This window comes from Temnothorax americanus, unplaced genomic scaffold (genome assembly GCF_048541705.1).
Source record: "Temnothorax americanus isolate GAGA-0224 unplaced genomic scaffold, ASM4854170v1 Scaffold75, whole genome shotgun sequence".
In the NCBI taxonomy this organism is placed as follows: Eukaryota; Metazoa; Arthropoda; class Insecta; order Hymenoptera; family Formicidae; genus Temnothorax; species Temnothorax americanus.
In genome coordinates this window covers 403,234-425,041 of record NW_027509798.1, presented here as the reverse complement: position 1 = coordinate 425,041, position 21,808 = coordinate 403,234, and the positions used below count along the sequence as shown (strand labels likewise).

The window sequence follows — 21,808 nt, the reverse complement described above, 5'->3', positions numbered from 1 at the left end:
CTAACCTATTCTGTCGAAAGTTTGCAAATAAGTGCAGTGGATCGATTGCTTTGCAACATTTTTATTTTTGCAAATAAAGAGCAATATGTCGTCATCGGTAGGTATTACATGTGAAAATAAAATATATATGTTAAAATCCTATGTTAATATGTTAATGCTAATTAACCGAATGTGATATACTTTATTAATTTCCAGAAATTCAAATGTGGATATTGCCGCTGGATTGTTTGGTTCGATGAAGACGGAAAACTTTCACATCCTTGCTTAGCAAATCATACGAATTTAATAATGGATAAAGATCGAAATCTCTTTATAAATGGTACGTATATTTGTGTACAAGAGAGGCAATATATATTCATTATAACTAATGGTTAGAATATGTAAATGATATATAAATTTGTTGTAAAACTAAATCTGTTATTATTTAGATTCTTTAGAAACACACGTCGAGAGTGAGAATAACAGCAATAACGCCGGAGAGACTGGAGACAGTGACGTAGGATTGTCATTGATGATGGGAATAAGATCATCATCTACGTTGAGGTTGTCACTTGTTGATGTGGAAGGAATTAATGCTGTTGCTCTTTGAACAGGACGCTTTGAACATATCCACATTTGAATTTCTGGAAATTAATGAAATATATCACATTCGGTTAATTAGCATTAACATATTAACATAGGATTTTAACATATATATTTTATTTTCACATGTAATACCTACCGATGACGACATATTGCTCTTTATTTGCAAAAATAAAAATGTTGCAAAGCAATCGATCCACTGCACTTATTTGCGAACTTTCGACAAAATAGGTTAGAAATTTTTCCGTTTCTTTTCCGTTCCGTAACAGCTCCGTGCCATGGGGAACCCACTCACTAAATAACGGAACGGAATTGAAACGGAACTACTCTGATTGGTTAACCCCCCACCATATCTCTTTTCCGTTGCTGTTCCGTTCCGCTATTTCTTCTCCATCGGGATGCACCCTAATTTTCCTGTCACAATACTAAAAACCTTGTACCCTTAAACATATACTCAGAATTCGGAAGGATATACTAACAGGACGATGATATCTTTGTTGAAAAAGAACAAAATTTTCGAAATCTGCATGCCTTATATATTCCTTATATTTCAAATAAAGTGCTTTAAATAATAAAGTAAATGTTACATTTATATTTTTGCAATTTTGTCGTTTGAAACGTAGTCATGCGATCATGTAATTATATTTGTGTTTATATATCTTGAAATATATGTTTACTGCAATGCGCAAGACATATTACATGCAATTAATTTATTTTTTATAGCATGAATTAATACATATACACGGAGACGTATGTTTACATACATACATACATATATCACTAGACCAAGCCCGCGCTTTTGGAAGTCACGTGATATGCAGCGTCGTATCTCATTTGTTAAGTTGTAAGTCGCGACCCGCGCTCTCAGTGTCCCTCAATCTTCTAAACGTTACGAAGAGGAAACTATCCGACAGGTAATGAATTTACATTCTGTTTTGTTTCGCAGACGGTATAAACAAAGGTTCAATGTAACAAAGGCTGTTAAAAGTAATACGGGATACGTTAGTAATAATCGGAAAAAAAAATTACACGAGAGAGCACACGAGGTCATTAATACGGGATACGTTAGTAATAATCGGAAAAAGAAATTACACGAGAGAGCACACGAGGTCATTAATAACTCAAGAAACGAACAAAGAACTCGAGATGTATTAAAAATTGAAAAACAAATACTTGATTGACGGTACCTTAACCCTTCGCAGAACAATTCTGTTACTTTCGTCGAATACCTGGGTCTTTTATGCCTAATTAAAATCTCCGTAAAATTCGAATTTGAAATATCGAGTGGGTCTTGAAAGCCCCACGTGTTCTGCGAAGGGTTAAGTACTTTTATGTAAGAGAAAATGTCGATGGAATGAGATTCATCCTCGCGCAAGTTAATTTATCGCGCGTCTCAGATGAATCACTTGCCTTTCCCAGACTCTCTTTCGTTGGGAAGTTAAATTTCCGACCCAAAAAAGGGAGGGGTGTAAATTGCTTCTTGCAACGAAGCGTATATAATTGCATCTTTCGCGTTAAAATGAAATCAAATATTTGCATGTAGCATCATAAGTCGTTTGTATAGTTCCACATTGTCTAATATGCACAAGCGGCTTCTGGAAATTCTGAGAACGAACGCTGAATGATGACTTCAATGATTAACGTCTGTTTTCCAATGTTCAACGAAAGTCAACTTTATAATATAAAAATCATTGCAACTATTTATTACACTAATTTACATGCATGTCTCACACTAGAAGTTGCATTGCTATTATTGAACTGTGCATATATTTTTGATCCATTATGTACATGTATTAAGCCTGTTCGTTTTAGCTGAACTGTGCAAGTAGTTCAGCTAAAATCAACAGGCCTATTGTCTCATACATGCATATAATTATTTAGTAATAACTGTGCTTTTTACATTTACGATAATACATGAATCATCAAGAGATATGGTATTAAATGTCAGACTCTTTCTATGTTAAAACATATAATATGTAACATCATATAATTTGTGTTGTAGAGTTATTCCACCATGACAGAGTCACATATGAGTGCACTGCAATGGTACGCTAAGGGTTACGAAGAGTCTAGGAAAGGCAATTTGTCAGAAGCATTAAGTCACTACACAAACGCACTGAAACTAGAAGAGAACAAAACATACAAAGGAATGTACTACAGAAATCGAGCTGGTATTTATTTACAGCTGAGCGATTACGAGAAAGTTATTGATGACTGCAATAGTGCGTTAAAGATATGCTGTAACAAAGCATTGTATCGAAGATGTAAAGCACTAGAAGCGTTAGGAAGATTCGAGGAGGCATATCAGGATGCAGAGATTATTATTTCATTAAATCCTAATAACGAAGATTTTCAACTTGTAGTGGAGCACTTACGTGAAATTGTACAAGAACGTCGTAAGGAAAAATCACATATTAGTGCCAAGGTAAATATACGTAACTATTACAAGTTTGTCAACTCGCAAGACATGATAATTTAATCTAGATAAAAGAATAAAAATGAAATACATTCTTCATGTAAGTATCAGTAAGAGTTTTTGTTCAATATCACACAAAATTTGACAAATAGATTTGAGTTTTTGTCTTTTATTATATAATTATTAGTTTTTGTTAATTAATAGTCTGCACACTATACGGGTAAAAATTACATCATACGAATATAATGTCACAGTTATTTAAATTTTTATTGCAGATTATTATATTTAAGTATATGCTTAATTTTGCTTTATATTAGGTATCAGAAATGCTGGATCTAGCATTTGATGTGAACGCAAATGAAAAGGAACGTGAAATCGCTATGAATGATTTGCTTGTGCTCGCACGTGACGAAACTGGTGCCGCAGAGATCTTCAAAAAAGAAGGTGTATCAAAAATCGCACAACTTGTGAAAGTGGAAAAGAACGAGGAAGTGATCTGTAGCGCGATTCGTATTGTAGGCGTGTTATGCGAAAACAATATTACTCGAACCGAGTCCGTCATGAAATACGTTGGTTTGCCTTGGTGTTTGGAAATGATAAATAGCACGTCTATAAAGAGAGTTAACGCGTCTCAATATTGTTTACAGGTAAATATCGAGTAAAATACATGTAGTTTTATTTCACACGTATTTCAGTAATTAAAAATTTATTGCACATATTTTGATTTAGAATATATTGGACACTTACATCGACATGAATAATAAACCCGATTCAAATCCCAACGAGGATTTGTGCGATGCGCAAAAGGAAATAGACACGATTATGTTGTGCTTGTCGTACAGTATAACGAGTAGGATGTTAACAGGCCTTGCTAGAGACGCAATAATAAAACTTATTATGAGTAATATTCATTGCGTAACTACGTTAGGTTGGGCCAACCGATTTGTCGAACTTCGCGGTGTGCAAAGATTGATGGAGGTAGCCAGTGAAATGGAGGAATACTATTCTGAATCTTTGCTGGACATCACATCTTCCACGCAAACTATAATCAGTGCGTGCTTAGCAAAAATATATGAAAACGTGTACTATGATGATAAGAAAACATTTATCAACGCCGTTGATGAATTTATTGAAGATAAATTGCATTCGCCAGACATAGAATCTAAAGTATGAATTTTGCAACTTTCGATCTTTTTTTATGAGTATCTTTTTAACTATAGCCGATTTGAGCATTTAAACTCTTTAGTTTTAAAGTAAAAATGTAAAAAAAAATCTCCTTTTTGGTTGTCGATATTGCATATAATCTGTAAGTTTTAAATTAAAAGAATATGACTTTAACATCTATAGCATTTTCTGAAGCGTAATTTACTAGAAATTTCTGCTATTTTCTATCAAAATTAAATAATAACTGTAGCTTCCTTGATTTTAAATCAATATTGTTTCACGAAATATAAAAATCAATGACTTGTTAATCAATTGTTTTACAGGTACGTGTAGTAGTTGCGATAACAGTTTTATTATTGGGCCCGTTGGAGGTTGGAAACACAGTTGTGGCTAAAGAAGGGATTTTAGAAACGATCCTCGTTATGGCTGGAACGGATGATGTATTGCAACAGAAAGTAGCTCTCGAATGTATCGTTGCCGCTATGACCAAGAAAGACAAAGCCTGCGCGATTGTAAATCAGGGTGTAGATGTATTGAAAAAGCTATGTCAATCCAAGGATGATTCAGTTCGGGTTCGAGCGTTAGTGCGATTTTGCGAGATGGGCAGTTCCGGAGACTCAGACGTGACTATCAAACCGTTCGCGGGTGGAGCGGCCAAGAAATTGGTTGAGGCTTGCAGACGATTGTTGACTAATCCAAAGAAAGAAAAGAATATGAAAGAGTGGGCCGTAAAAGGTCTGTCGTATCTCACTTTCAATGCTAAAGTCAAAGAGGAGTTGATCGAGGATCTAGATGCCATTTTTACGATGATCGAGATCGCCGAGACTGCTGATCAGTCTGTTCTCTTCGGCATGCTTACAACGTTGGTGAACTTGTGCAACGCTTATGACGAGCAAGAACCCGAGATGATAGAATTGACAAAGTTTGTCAAATATCATTTTCCCGAGGATTCTGAACTGGATGACGACAACTTCGAAGAAAGATTGTGCGCATTAGCAAAGGCCGGTGTGATCAGCGATCTGGTGGACGTCGCCAAAACGGACAATCAGAACTGCAAGGAATTGATAGCACGCGTTTTTAACGCGATATGCAGTGAACAGACATTGAGAGAAATGGTTGTTGATGAAGGCGGTACGGAGGCATTGTTGTCGTTGGCGCTGGATGGCACAGTCAAGGGAAAGAAGCAGGCTTCGCTAGCCCTGGTCCGTTTGGCACTCACGAAACGTCCCGAGGTTATATTTCCCGGTCAAATAATCACGAAGGTTGTTCAACCGATCGTAAATCTTCTGAACCCGGAGTGTTCCGTTAATGAGAATTGCCAGACTCTAACAGCTTTGTGCAATCTAGCTGACGTCAACGACAGCATGCGAAAACATATATTCAAAGAAGGAGTATTTCAGAAAATTGAAGCTTTTGTGTACGAGGGAGACTACCTTTTGAAATTGGCATCAGCAAATCTTATAAACATTTTAATATTAAGCCGTGAAGTCGCTATCCAGTGTTTCGAGCAAGATAATTCTCGAGTTGATTATCTTATTATGTTATTGTACAAGGACGAGAATCAAGATATTAAGATCGCAGCAGCAGCAGCTCTAGTGAAGCTGACGGTGGCCAACAAAGACGCTTGTAAGAAAGTTTTTGACTCGAATTTCTGGCTGGAATTCCTACGCTTTTTACTCACTAATCCAAGCAGTAAAATACAGGAAATGGGTATTATATTTGTGCTAAGTATGATAAGAAGTATGGAAGACGTTGCTGCAAAACTCATCGAAACAGACATAATGGAACTACTGAAGGCATTGAACAAGAACAATACCGTGCATAACAAGAATATCAAGGAATTGACATCCATTGCTTTAGAGGCTGTTGTTGAACGATCTAGTAAAGAAGCACTCGTCATAATAAGATGGGAACGTGATACAGCATGTCGATTAGGGCAATTAGACCTTCTAAATCGTTTGGAAATAAAGTTATGGGTATATGAACATACTAAAAACCTTGTACCCTTAAACATATACTCAGAATTCGGAAGGATACTAACAGGACGATGATGTCTTTGTTGAAAGATGACAAAATATTTAAGATCTATATGTCATATATATTCCTTATATGTCAAATAAAGTGTTTTAAATAATAAAATAAATGTTGCATTTAAATTTCTTTTACAATTTTGTCGTTTGTAACGTAGTCGTGCAATCGTAAATAATTACTATATATTCGTGTTTGTATATCGTTAAATACATTATTACTGTGCAGGGCATATATACATACAGCTTATTTGTTATATAAATTGCCGAAGTATGATATTAATACTGCATGAAATAATACACGAAGATGTTACATACGTATATCACTAGACCAAGCCCGCGCTTTTGGAAGTCATGACAGGCAGCGTCGTGTCTCATTGGTCGCGGTCAGCAGACACACTATTGAGTTCGTCTTATCAAACTATGCGTTGATTAGTTGGTTCTAAAGGTAAGAACCAATCAAGTTCGACAGCTACTCGGCAGCTTGGTCTGCTGAACGCGACCATTTGCTACGCCGGTCACGTGGCTATAAACGCTTATGACTTGTGTAAGTGCGAATTCATGGGACGCTCGTTTCATGGAGAATTCACACTGCGTCCGATGTTCGACGTACATACGACGATCCGACATCCAATAGGAAATTTTTGTCTCTAATAATAAATTCTGTTATTGGATGTTGGATCGTCGTACGTCGAACATCGGACGTGATCGGACGCAATGTGAATCCTCCATAACGCTAGCGTCAAGCAAAGAAAGCTGGATTTTCTCAGCTTTAAGCGTCAAAGCCAAAGCAGCGCGAAGACGCCGAAATTTTGACGCTGTTTTCCTTTTCATGAATTTCAATTGACGCCGGCGTCAATTGTGGTCATGCGACCTTCTTGCCGCTGAAAATGAGCGTCGAGCGTCAGCATGAAAAGGCACCTTTATGATCATATGCGTCTACATCATATTGATATATTTTATCTGCGGGATTGCTTACGTGTGCGCCTGTTCTGGTGATGAGAGCCAATCAGGAAACAGCTTTAATCTGACGTATCATACTGCATCGATAAAAGACTAGCCATATAAATAAAACTTTGGAAGGTTGTTCTTTAACATATAATAAACCATCTCTTAAAATTTGAGACCCTGTTGCGATGTAAATTATTGCAAACGAGCAATATAAAAAATCACTTTTTAACATAGCTCTTATGGGAGATTATTGAATTTTTACCGGAAATGATATGATATCTTTTAAGAAAAACTAGAGATGTTAATAAAAAACTGAACACTGAACACTGAACTGAAAGATGAAATCACAAGCTTTCCAGTGGTATATGAAAGGTTGTGTGTTGCCATGGATTTTTAAGAAATATTTGATCGAGAAAGTGATGATGCATGTGCGTGTCACGGAAGTAAAATGTCATAGACACGCTAAGAGGTTATATACGCCAGCGGGGAGACGGCGAGTCGGCTGCTAGATCTACACTATCTACACAGTACTTGCGCACTGACGCGAAAGAATCAAGACAACATTAATCAATCGACCTTTTATAGTTATTATAAATTTATAAACTACTTATAAAAATCAATGGGAACATTATCAATATTAATAATTTTTATTTAGATAAGATGTTTAGGAAAAATCATAATGTATTTTATCAAGTTTTATGTGAGTTGTATTATTGACTAACGATGTCACTTTAGAGCCACCTTAAGGCTCCTGGATGGTCACCGCGGCCATATTGGATTCTTACTATCGAGGCGAGGAAAACACCCAATTTTGTTGTGCATGCCATTTTCAAATAAAAAAAAAAAAGACATTTCAATAAAACATCACTATATAGATCGTTTCAGAACACTTCCGAAATTGGCCGAAAACTACCCTTTTTCCTCGACAATAAACAAACAGCCATAAAACGAAGCCTAAACATACGGGAAAAACAGCTAGATCAAAAGGAGGTGAAAAACGTTCCTTCCGCATGCAAATATTACTTTTTCGGCCAATTTTACGACTTTCACGAATACGTTAAACGTTAGAGCACAAGCAGAGAGCAAATAATAAAGAAATAACACGCACAACAAAATATAGGTTGTCAACAATTCACATGTCACAAAGGACAGAATTCTCCATTGGAGAGAGTTCTGATTTCTGCCGCGACGGTACGTCGCCACCGTGAACGCAAAGTTTTCGGCTGACCATCCAGGAGCCTTAAGGGGATGCTAAAGCCGTCCAAATTACCGACAATTCATTTCAAAGCTCTCATTTTGAAACGGCTTTACAGATCGCAAAATCCTTTTACAAGAATAAAGTAGAGGTACTAATGAAGGGTGGGATTGTCAAATAATTAGTAATAATTGAAAAAAATTTTAAAATGCTGTTACCTCAAAACCTTATTTTCTGATATAAACAGTTGTATACGTAATATGTACGAAATTAAACTTTCCCACCCTTCAGAAGACGTGCACAAACAATAACGTACCTTTGAAATTGAGATTGAAAGCCTGGAATAAAAATGAGAGCTTTGAAACGATCGTGTATATTTTTCACAAAAATATTCACGCAGAGCAGCAATTATGTCACAGCAGTAGTTCACGGATCTTGCGAGAGATGGCGAGATGGCGCACGCAGCTGTGGGCAGTTTCGGGGTTGGCTACATTGTCTGGTTTCTACACAGCAATCGAACCAGGACAGATATATGATACAGATATCTCGTTAGGCATTTTTACATTTTTTGCAATTATTACTAATTATTTTACAATCCCACCCTTCATTAGTACCTAAACTTTACTCCTGTAAAAGGATTTTGCGATCTATGAAGCCGTTTCAAAGAACGAGCTTTGAAAGATATGTGGTACAGATATCGCGTTAGGCATTTTTACATTTTTTTCAATTATTACTAATTATTTTACAATCCCACCCTTCATTAGTACCTAAACTTTACTCCTGTAAAAGGATTTTGCGATCTATGAAGCCGTTTCAAAGAACGAGCTTTGAAAGATATGGGGCCCGATTTTCTATCTACAAACGTATGCGTAAACTCTGCTCTAACAGAAAAGCTGCAAGCTTATTGGCTACAAACTGTGCGACAGAGAGTAAATCAATTTGCAGCCTTTCTGTTAGAGCAGTGTTTGCGCATATGTTTCTCGTTAGAGAATCGGGCCCATGTAGTACAGATATCTCGTTAGGCAATTTTACATTTTTTTTAATTATTACTAATTATTTTACAATCCCACCCTTCATTAGTACCTAAACTTTACTCCTGTAAAAGGATTTTGCGATCTATGAAGCCGTTTCAAAGAACGAGCTTTGACAGATATGTCGTACAGATGCCTCGTTAGGACAGATATCTCTCGTATTATTATTCCTTTCTCTATGTATGTAATTTGCATACACCCATTTATTCCTCTCTCTCCCTCCCTCCCACCCTCTTCCTCTTTCCCTCTCTCATTGCTGTCCCTCTCTCTCTTAGTACACTGGGTAGCGTATACACTTAGTATGGTAAAATCAGGATTTTTTGGAATTCTAGGGTATATTTGAAGAAAGAAAAACGGTAATGTTATTTAGGACAAAAAACTCTGTTTATTATTTCGTTGATAAAATGTTGAGAAATGTAAACGAAAATACATATAATAAATGAAATATATGTTATTTTTTTTTATTGTTACTGTCTCTCGAAAGTAAATAATATTACATATAAAACCGTAATGCAATTGAACATACATATTCATACACACGCACACGCAATCGCACGAGCACGATACGCATACGCACATAAATATATTATTTTTATTTTTTTTTGTGGGCCCCAGGCCCCCGCCCCCCGATGACTTTTTTTCCGGGGGGACGGGGGCCCTTCTCCAGGATCGGGGCCCTATTACTTTGTAAAAAAATAAAAAAAAAATTTCTGCAAAAATTTTTTTTTTTGTGCCTTTATATCTATTTTTTTTTAAAAAAGGAAAAATTAAAATTTGGGGCAAAATTTTTTTGCGAGGGAAAGGGGGAAATTTTAAAAAAAAAAAAAAAAAAAACAAACACAAAAAAACCCAAAAAAAAAAACAAAACACATCAAAACAAACAAAAACCCAAAAAACCAAAACCCCCCAACAAAAAAAACCCCACAAAAAAAACCCCAAAAAAACCCCCAAAACCCCCCAAAAAACAAAAAAAACAAAAAAACCCCAAATAACACAACAAAAACAAAAAAAAAACACAAAAAAAAACCCACAACAAAACAAAAAAAACACAACCCCCCCCCACACCCCAAACACCCCCACAAACAAAAAAAAAACCCCAAAACACACCCAAACACCCCAAAAAAACAAAAAAAAACAAAAAAACCCACCCCCCCCAAAAAAAAACCCAAAAAAAAAAAAAACACACCAAAAAACACAAAAAAACCAAAAACCCCCACCCCCCCCCCCCCCCCCCCTTTTCCCCCCCCAAAAAAAAAAAACCCCCCCCAAAACCCCCCCCCAAAAACCCAAAAAACCCCCCCAAAAAACCAAAAAAGGGCCCCCCCCCCCCTCCCCCCCCCCCCCCCCCCCAAAAAAACCCCCCCCCCCCCCCCCCCCAAAAAAAAACCCCCCCCCCCCCCCCCCCCCCCCCCCCCCCCCCCCCCCCAAAAACCCCCCCCCCCCCCCCCCCCCCCCCCCCCCCCCCACCCCCCCCCAAAAACACCCCCCCCCCCCCCCCCAAAAACTTCCCCCCCCCCCCCCCCCCCCCCACCCGCCCCCCCCGAAACCCCAAAAAAAGAAAAAAACCACACACACAAAAAAACCCCAAACAAAAAAAAATTTTCCCTAAAACAACCCACAACACCCCAAAAAAAAAAAATAAAACCACCCACAAAACAAAAACACACCAAAACAAAACACATCCAAAAACCACCCCCCAAAAAAACCCCCACAACAAAACACCCCACAAAAACAAAAAAAAACCCCCCCCCAAACAAAAACAAACAACACACACCCCACCCCCCACAAACCCCACAAAAACAACAAAAACAAACCCCCCCAAACACACACACAAAAAAAACCCACACAAAAAAACAAAAAAAAACCCCCAAACACACACACACAAAAAAACCCCAACACAACAAAAAACCAAAAACACCAAAAAACACAAAACAAAAAAACCCCAACCCCAAAAAAAAAAAAAGCACAAAAAAAAACCCAAAACCCCACAAAACAAAAAAACCCAAAAAACACCACACAAAAACACACCCCCCCCACACACCCCAAAAAACAAAACACCCAAAAAAAACCAAAAAAAAACACACACCCCCCTCCAAAACCAATTTTCACACACACACACACACCAAAAAAAAACACACACAAAAAAAAAACAAAAAACACCACACACCCCACACCCCCCCCCACACCACACAACCCCAAAAAAAAACAAAAAAAGGGGGTCCCACCCACAAAAAACCCCAAAAAACACACACACACCACAAACACACAAAAAAACACACACCACACCACACACCCCCCACAAACAAAAAACCCCCAACAACACACCACACACACCCCACACACACACACCCACACCAACAAACCCCCACACACCCACACACACACACCCACCACACACACAACACCCCCCCAAACCCCCACACACAAAACGACAAAAAACCACACACACACACACCCACACCACAAAAAACACCCCAACACCCCACAGCACCCCCAAACAACACAAACACACACAAACACCACAAAAACCCCACACAACCACACACACCACACCACACAAAAAACACCCCCCACACACACCCCCCACCCACACACCACACAAAATTTTTTCACACACACACACACACAAACAAACCCCACACACCACACACCCCACACCACCCCCCCCCACACACCCCACACCCCCACACACCCCACCCCCCACACACCCACCACACCACACACCCCACAAACCCCACACACACACACACACACCCACACAACACACCACAAAAAACCACACACACACACAAAAAAAAACACACACACACACAAACCCCCAAAACCACCCCCCACACACAAACCCCCAAAACACACCACACACACCCACACAAAACACACACAACACACAACACCCCACACACTACACACCACACACACACACACACACACACACACAAAAAACCCACACACAAACCCCCCAACCCAAAACCACCCACCAAAAAACACACACACCACCACCCCCCCACAACACACACACACACCACAAAACACCCCCAACACACACACACAACCACACACACCGACACAACACACCAAAACCACACACACACAAAAAACCACACCCAAAAAAAAAACACAAACACACACACCACCCCCAAAACCAAAACACACCCCCCAAAAAAAACACAAAAAACCACACACGCACCACACACACACACACCCACAAAAACACACACACACACACACACACACACAAAAAACCCACACACACACCCCCCACACACAAACCACACACACCCAAACAAAACCCCAACACAACAAACACCACACACACACACACAAAAAAACACACACACCACACACCCACACACACACACACACACACAAAAACACACACACACACACCCACACAAAAAACCCACACACACCCACACACACACCCCCCACACACACACCACACCCCAAAAAACTTTAACCAACTTTTATTTTTTTAAAATTAACTTACATATAAAAACTCTTTACCTATTTTAAATTATCAAGGGGTTACAAAAAAATTTTTCCCCGGCAAGGGAAAAATTTATCGAAATTACTACAGTAGAATTAACTTTTCCGAAAAGGGAGTAACAACCCAACAAAACCATTTTTTATGGGGGGGTTTTTTCCCGCCAAATCGGACACCATTTGGGGTTTTGCATCTTCGATTTTTGAAAATTTTTATGTTATAGTATTGGTTGAAAGAGGCCTCCATGATTTTTTTCAAATTTTTTTGTCGAACCGTTTTCAAAATATCGATTTTTGAAAAATTACGTTATTTTTTTTAAACGCCCATAAATTTACGAAACATGGGCCAAATGGAACGTTTTTTTTTTTCAAAAATTTTTTTTTTAATTTTTTTTAATTGTATTTCTATAAGATTTTGAAATTTTTGACACAAATTTTTGATTTACAAAAAACACGTACTGATCGATTTTCTCCAAAATTTTTTGTAAAAAACTATCATCGATTTCACAACTTTTAAGCCTAAATTTATAATGAGATAATAACGGGATCTATATTTTTTTCGATTTTTTTAATTTCCATCTTTTATTTATCCGTGCTGAAAAATATCTGAAAAGAAAAAATAATTTACCCAGGAACTACTATTAATAATTATCTAAGACATAGTGATTACTTACTAAATAGTTTACAAATTGATTTCAGAAAAAAATACAGTGAAATTAAAGCGTTTATTATTTATGCTTGATAATTTTTTTTTTATTAAGTAGCGTTTATTTTTTTACACGTTGAAATATTTTAAAAATTCGAGATTCAACAGATGATGAAAATTGTTTAAATCTCAAAGTGCCTTCTCCGTCTGGAATTACACAATGATATTTCTGCGTTCCTGTTATGGTCTTAGCTCTAATATATCGCTTGTCTAATGATTCTTTGCTCTGAATATAATCTTTGTTAGAGAAGAATTGCGCATAGATATTTGGCAAAAAATTAATTTTATCGCCCAGTTATATAGTTCTTGAGGAGTTGAGATTTGTTCGTCATATGGAAGTTGAAGACTTGCTCGTGCCGCTATTCTCTTAACAGTTCCTTCTACTCCATCACAAGGACCTTTGCCATGAGCTGTTACAAAATAATGCCATTCAGCCAAAGTCTTCTTCATGAAAATTAAGATTTATAAAATTTTTATAATTTTTAAATTGTTGAGGTGCTCCGTCGGAAAATTTGCCAAATATCTATGCGCAATTCTTCTCTAACAAAGATTATATTCAGAGCAAAGAATCATTAGACAAGCGATATATTAGAGCTAAGACAATAACAGGAACGCAGAAATATCATTGTGTAATTCCAGACGGAGAAGGCACTTTGAGATTTAAACAATTTTCATCATCTGTTGAATCTCGAATTTTTAAAATATTTCAACGTGTAAAAAAATAAACGCTACTTAATAAAAAAAAATTTATCAAGCATAAATAATAAACGCTTTAATTTCACTGTATTTTTTTCTGAAATCAATTTGTAAACTATTTAGTAAGTAATCACTATGTCTTAAATAATTATTAATAGTAGTTCCTGTGTAAATTATTTTTTCTTTTCAGATATTTTTCAGCACGGATAAATAAAAGATGGAAATTAAAAAATCGAAAAAAGAAATAGATCCCGTTATTATCTCATTATAAATTTAGGCTTAAAAGTTGTGAAATCAATCGATGAGTTTTTTACAAAAAATTTTGGAGAAAATCGATCAATACGTGTTTTTTGTAAATCAAAAATTTTTGTCAAAAAAAACCCCGCACAAAAACCTATGGAAATGGGTTCTCGGCGAATTTGTCTAAAACTTTGGGAAAATGTTGTTCATGTCATCTTGATCAAAAGTTCTCATGGCAACAACTTTCTTTAAAACAGAATTTTTGCTCCAGGAGACCTCAAAGATGGATATTTTATCACGCGATCACAGATGATTTTACCCATTCAGCTTTTAGAATAATGATTGTGTGTGTGTGTATTGCATAACCCATGAAACCTGAGAACAAAATCGGTCCTTTTCAGGGCCATAATAATGTGCAAAATCCGATCGCGCAACCTTCTTGCGGTGCACATTGTATAACGCTAATCCCGACGGTTCATACTGTTATTACTGTTATTCATCAATACATTAGGTTATTAGGTTTTATGGGTTATGCAATACACACACAAACACACACAATCATTATTCTGAAAGCTGAATGGGTGAAATCATCTGTGATCGCGTGATAAAATATCCATCTTTGAGGTCTCTTGGAGCAAAAATTCTGCTTTAAAGAGAGTTGTTGCCTTGAGAACTTTTGATCAAGATGACATGAACAACATTTTTCCAAAGTTTCAGACAATTTCGCCGAGAACCTATTTCCATAGGTTTTGGTGCGGGGTCCTTTGAAAATCTTATAGAAACACAGTTTGAAAAATTTTTTTGATATTTTTTATCAAGTGTGTTTAAAAAAAAAATTTGAAAAAAAACGTCCCATTTTTTTGGCCCATTTTTCGTAAAATTATGGGCGTTTAAAAAAAAGTAACGTAATTTTTCAAACATCGATATTTTGAAAACGGTTCGACAAAAAATTTGAAAAAAATCATGGAGGTTTTTTTCAACTAATACTATAACATAAAAAATTTTCAAAAAAATCGGAGATGCAAAACCCAAATGGTGTCCGATTTGGCGCGGTACGCCCTATATATATCTTCCATCGCGTAAATTCTACAAATGAACTTTGCTTGAAAAATACATGTGATATAAAAGGCACAAAAGAAATTTATGCAAAATTATTCTTAGTACAAAGTAATCGGATCACGATCCTGGAGACATCCCGTGTCCGCGATATCGTCATCGTGGACGAGGCTCCGGGCCCAGAGAAAAAATAATCGTATTATACAAACGATAGACCCCCGATATTGTCGTACAAAATGTATGTGTATCTATCCCTATAGCTTCTTCTCTTCTCTATATTATAATGAAAGAAACGTATCCTACTGAGAAAGGCCCGTTTAGCGAAATAGGAAGCCGATGCCAGCTAGTCTCACGCGAAAAGCGAACGTCGAATTTATAACACAATGGCTGTGTTCGGGAAGCGCGCTATTAGCGCTATTGCGTCATTCTATCTTTATCGCTTCATCAGGTGTAAAACAAGGATAAAATAAGCAAATAGCACTAATAGCGTCTTCCCGAACGCACCTAATAAATTAATATTTAGCATCTCAATCGAATTTCTATCAAAAAACGAGACAGGTCATTTTTTTGTTTTTTAAGAGAATTCAATCACTCTCTCTAACCGAATTTCACTAATATTTAAACGTCAGAAACGCACGTGGTCCGAGTTAGCACAGGTCCGACAGATTTCTTTCTATAGACGGCATAGTTGCCAAAATATATTTCATGAAAAGAAAATTAATCTACAAAAATCAAATAATATTAGGAGCATTGCACAAAAAAATATACACGAAGAATGTATTTTGAGAATCAGGAAAATTAAAAAAATGCGACAAAGTTTTTTCCCTCCGGATGAAATTCCAACGTGCACTTCTAAGGTCAACGCGCATCCTTTGCTAAACGAATGAATTCATACACGTTTTGCAGCCAGATTTTTATTGACGTGATACAGACGGGTGTACATCTGAGCCTCAATAAAGCGCAAGTTTAATCGTAAATCAGTTATGCGAAAGATCTTAGATCTTATACTTGTCAATAAAGTTATAAAATCCGCAAATAATGCGAAAATTTGCGCAGTCCCTCGTGATCGAATATAAATGGATCGCGTCGCTTCGCTAATGATCGGATGAACATTTTCTAAAAAACGCAACAAAATATTTGCTCCACGAAATAAGCTCGCACAAATCGCATCTGACAAAACTGAAATTTAACAATATGTAAAATCATAAAGCTATAAATTAGTTTTTGTTTTTAACAAGAGAAGTTGAGACACGTAGCGATAAAATTGAATGAATTTCCAACACGATAAAGATAAGTTTAATAATTTTCTTCTACGGTTTTCGTTTCTTTTTTAAAAAATAAAGATGTTAAAAAAAATCAAAATAAAGTAATATGTAACAAAAGTTTCTCTTGGTGTAAATTTTTAAAAGGAAAAAGCAAGTTTGAAAGAATAATATGATGAATCAACATTCTCTGAATACATATAGAAACCATTCAATTTTTTCCCGACGCGTTGTGGAAAATATGACGGCTCCGTATAATCGTTAATTACCGCTAACGAACCGTCGTAAGCAAATTCCTCGAAACGTTCGCTACAAAAGAAAACGAAAACAATTTTGGGACAAGAACGGAAGCGTTCGTTTGATCGTCATTGTCTTCGTTTCTAAGCCGAAAAGATGTACGTACTCCACTAAGATAAATTATAATTATTTTTGATATCAGCATTTGCGGCACCCTAAAGTCTCGATGGATAAAAACTAAATACTTAGTAGCATCCAAGTTTGATTTAGTCGGGCAACGTGAACACAGTTACACGTTTGCCCGTCTCTGTGAAAAAAAAACGCGACGATCACCTTTTTTCTTTCTTTTCAAGTACTCTGTATACTTGTAAACTATAAATGTATAAAAACGATTAGGTACTCGCCGCGATGGAAAGAAAGTAACACAATACAATTTCTTTATGATTCTCGAAATCAAATCTGTTTGGATTTCTAAGCACAAGGAAAAACATCTCTTTTGCTTATGTATTATTCGACAAAGCAATGATACTCTTCATGGAGTGCAGTAACGGCCGCATACTAACAATGGAAACGAAGACGAGGGCGAAAACGGATAAAAGATTGAAAAGCGCACTCGGAAGGGAAATGAAAGCACCGCGAGTTTCCTCTTCTCGACGGTCCTTCGACTTTATTCGCGAGGCAACGATACTTTACGCAAATATCCAGTATTCTGTATACAATTATAATTAGCTAATCATCCGTCGACGAAACATATCGCTCGCGTTAAAACAGCCGCTTCGGCGTAAACTGCACACGTTATGCAGTTATAGATAATTAACAAACTGAATAAAAATCTTAATTCTTAATATCATTATGTTATAATAATTAAGATTTTTATTCAGTTTGTTATCTATACTGTTCATCAGCTGCGTTACCCTCTACTCTGATGCTAAGAGACTGAGTGTAATAAATCAATACTATATAAATTTAATATTTATTGCATTTGTTATAGAAGTTATTGTTTTACCCCATCAAGAATGGATCGATAGATCCTTTGAAATAGTTTTACATAATTCATTTACATTACAAGAAAAAAATTATTTGAGGTGCAAGAGATGCAGTAAATTGCCAAGTCTAATAAGTACCCGCGTCAATATATACTATGTATACTAATTCACATTCTCAATTGTGCTACTGTTATTATTTGTCATCAGACAATTATAAACATACACATAATAATTAGATAGATATTATATATATATACGCATGTGTGCATAAGAATATATGTAATTTATAAAAAGCGGGTGCTTATCAGCCTTGATACGTTAATTACTGCCTTCTGCTACGCGGACCAGGCCGTATTGCTAAAGAATCCAAGACGCGGCAACGCCACGCGAAAAATGGCCCTCACCAATCCGGGACTTTGGCGGGTACTATCCCGTACGCTGTTTACGGAATTATTCTTATGTTTCAAAGTTAAAAATAACACTAAAACAGAACACCTACCTATTCGCTCCGTGCGTTTCAGCGCCATCTACCGCTATCGCCATGCAATAAAAGTGGAAACAACGATGAGATATGAGATATGTTTATTATTATATGTTGATTATTACCAAAGCTTCTTGTGCAATAGATGCAGTGTATTTTTTTACATTTTACTGTTAATAATTTCGGTAAGTAAAAATTGCTATACGCGCCATAATCTATGATTGTTACTACATAATTGGAGGTTGACTGCACAGCGGTATTTATGTCACTTTAATTACTGGAACTCCTATTTTTTATATCAGAAAACAATAAATAATAACTACTGTTAATTAAATTTTGCTTTGAAAAATGTCTGTAATAAAAAGTAAAAAATGTAGATTCAATAAAGTTACTTTTTCATACAAGTTATATTAAAAAAAATTTTTTTTTCAGTTCATTATTCTTACAACTTGTGACGCAACAACTACGATGACCCATTTTTAATAATAATACGTCTAGTTGAATAGGAAAATATTCCACCCTGAGTTCACTATTCTCTCACCCGAGCGCTTTCGTAGCTCGTGCTATCCCCTCCAACCAAACGCACAGAGCGAATACGTATCGCATTAGCGAGGATTATAACTAGAAAATCGTGCATTCAACTTTTTGCTATTTAAGAATGAAGATTTGTATAAGTACGTATATGTATATACATGAATCCAAACATAGTAAAAAGCTAAATAGCGCGCGCAAAGCGCGCGTCTATGATGTTTAGTAAATATAAAAATTAAAAACGGCAAATAAGTATAAAATTTTTAATTTACTTGTTCAAAAAGCACAAATATTACTCGAAGATTTCAGCGTGCGCAAAGCGCGCGTCTGTGATGTCTAGTGAATATAAAAACGGCAAATAAGTATAAAATATTTAATTTACTTATTTTACTTGTTCAAAACGCACAAATATTACTCAAAGATTTCCAAACTATTTGTTGTGAAATTTTAAGAAAAAATTTTGATGTATTGCTAGAAATGTTTAATAAAGAATTTTTGAAATATTTCTAAATTATTTTATAAAAGATATCGTAATTGATTAAAAAAATTTTATAAAATATTTGCCATATATAACAGAAATATTTTGTAAAAGATTTTTCATACATTTTTAAAAATATTTTTATATACATATATTTAAAATATTTTTAAATCTTTCATGAAATATTTCATACTAGTCTAATAAAAATATTTCTTATAATATTTGCGTAACATTTAAAAAATATTTTTGTAAAATATTTTCTTAAAAAATATTTTAAAATGTTTTAAAGATATTTACGAAAGATTGTTAAAATATTTTATTAAAATATTTCAAAAAATGATTCACAAAAAATATATCATGCTGGGATAGTAATGATCGATTACGCAATTATATAATCGAGAATATGTATATGTGTGTATACCCTACTTTTTTATTACTTTTCTCGTGATAATCCTCTCATTTGTTAGATAACGATGTATTGGATAGCTTATTAATTATATAATTGGGTTTTTACGTATACAAAGTTATTTATCGTAAGATCTCTGATCAGGAAGAAAAATTTTATTTCAATATCTTTTTCTCTATTTTGATAAGAACTTAGTAAGTTGTTTTTCTTGATATTTATTTTGTTATTACTTTTTTCTTGTCTTTTCAGGTCTTTTCTTTTTAATATGCTTTTGTTTTTAAGTAAAAAAGTTATTTATCTTAAGTTAACTTTATGAATAACAGAAATGGCAAGTCATAATCTCTCATCAGAAAGTAGAATTTAATTTCGATATCTAACGTTGATAAGATCTTGATGGCATATTTTTTTGATATCTATTTTGCTGTCACTTTTTTCTTTTTTTACGTCCTTTTTTTAATTTTTTAATTCTTAGGAGCAATATATATTTCTAGAACATTATCTATCTATCTATATTACTATTGCTCTTACTATCGCTTACCTACGCAATTCCTACGACCAATCCCGAACGTCATGTAGGCATCGGGAATGGCGTTGTCTTCGGCGAATCTGTCGGGGTTGTATACTTCCGGTTCATCCCAGAATCTAGGATCTACACCAAGCCCATATAAGGAGATATATATTGGCGTGCCTTTCTCGATGGTGATATCCTGTATTAGGAATCTGGAGTTTTATATATATTTTTAAATATATAAAATAAAAACTATGTAAAATACATTTCGCAGACAGCGTAAATTTTGTTAAAAACAAAGCTGCTTTAATAAATAATAGATAATTTACCATTAAATATATTAATATTCAATCATTCCAAACGTGTGCAAGTTATCATATATTATTCAAAAGTTATCTTCTTTTATTCTTTATTAAACAAATCTTATGAAAAAGTTTGTGATTTTTAATTTCTTTTGTACTTCTGTTCAAGTTCGAAAATTTTGAAATATTTTAGATCGAGTTAAATATACCGTAATGAGGTCAGAGATCTTTCTAAAAGTATTACAATTGGATTTCAAGATTGACCTTGTAATTCTGACGAGTGTATCTGTCGAGGGTAGACACGGGTGGATGCAGCCTCAGACTTTCGAGTATAGTTTGGTTGAGATATTTCATTTCCTGGAACGCCTCGTATGCCCAGCCGTGTTTCTCGATCGCACTATTAATGTCCTTCCTGGCTAGCTCCTGATACTCTGGATGATTCGACAGTTCCATGAGGGTGAAGGATGTGCATGTAGAGCTCGTTTCAAAGCCGGATAAAAAAGTACCGGTCTGATACAGCAAATTGTCTCCCTCGAACTCTGTGGTAAGCATTCAATATTTATCGCTGTCTTTATCTCTTTTATCTCTTTGATTTTAATAGCGAACATTTAAACGTCGGAAACAATCACAAGTGTTTTTAGAGGAGAATTAATAGATATTGTAAGAAAATGTTGAAAATTAATAATATGATAATAAACAACAATTCGTTGATAGTGTTCGCTTACCTTTCTGGAAAAATACACTCAAACTTTTGGTGTTAACCGTTAAAAAAACACCAAAGAAAAACCCTTAAAGTTATAGGTGTGATTTCGGACCGCCAATTGCAGGTAACCTGCTTCAATTGGCGGTCCGAAATCACACCCAACTTTAAGGGTTTTTCTTTGGATGCTGGTTAACCTTCAAGTGGCGGTTATAACCTTCAATTAATGGATAATCTTTAAAAATGACGGTATAAACCTTATAAATATGAACCCTCAAATGAAAGTAACACCTAAAGAGAATAAACCCCATATTTAAATGTTCTCAATTTGCTTCCACCAATAATACATGCCGCAAAAGAGAACATTACC

General features: G+C 35.7%; 2 protein-coding genes and 1 long non-coding RNA gene across 4 annotated transcripts in view; 1 reads left to right on the top strand and 2 right to left on the bottom strand.

Annotated features, from left to right (window-relative positions):
• Positions 1 to 471: 471 nt before the first annotated feature.
• LOC143906759 (uncharacterized) lies at positions 472 to 858 on the bottom strand. The gene is made up of 2 exons (XR_013259649.1): positions 722 to 858; positions 472 to 623 (listed from the first exon to the last, which is right to left on the bottom strand). It is a non-coding gene; the product is annotated as an uncharacterized LOC143906759 (long non-coding RNA).
• Positions 622 to 6,759, top strand: LOC143906752 (protein unc-45 homolog B-like). Its single transcript, XM_077423011.1, has 5 exons — positions 622 to 1,496; positions 2,585 to 3,007; positions 3,316 to 3,645; positions 3,728 to 4,165; positions 4,486 to 6,759. The coding sequence occupies exons 2-5, from the start codon at positions 2,597 to 2,599 to the stop codon at positions 6,211 to 6,213; spliced, it is 2,907 nt and encodes a 968-aa protein (XP_077279137.1). The 5' UTR covers positions 622 to 1,496; positions 2,585 to 2,596; the 3' UTR covers positions 6,214 to 6,759.
• Positions 6,760 to 7,756: 997 nt separating this feature from the next.
• Positions 7,757 to 21,808, bottom strand: part of LOC143906753 (cytochrome P450 6k1-like) — a 40,035-nt gene continuing 25,983 nt past the window's right edge. The window contains exons 8-9 of one of the 2 annotated variants that reach the window (XM_077423012.1): positions 21,003 to 21,277; positions 16,382 to 20,648 (exon numbers count right to left, since the gene is read on the bottom strand). In XM_077423012.1, the coding sequence (XP_077279138.1) occupies positions 20,571 to 20,648; positions 21,003 to 21,277 (353 nt within the window). In that variant the 3' untranslated portion in view covers positions 16,382 to 20,570. Of the gene's footprint in view, positions 8,839 to 16,381; positions 20,649 to 21,002; positions 21,278 to 21,808 lie in introns of those variants that run through there. The other variant, XM_077423013.1, reaches the window with a different exon arrangement.

Coding starts and splice junctions, on each gene's coding strand:
- LOC143906752 (XM_077423011.1), top strand. CDS start 2,597: ATGACAGAGTCACATATGAGTGCACTGCAATGGTACGCTAAGGGTTAC. Junction 3,008..3,315: donor AATCACATATTAGTGCCAAG/GTAAATATACGT, acceptor GCTTTATATTAG/GTATCAGAAATGCTGGATCT. Junction 3,646..3,727: donor CGTCTCAATATTGTTTACAG/GTAAATATCGAG, acceptor ATTTTGATTTAG/AATATATTGGACACTTACAT.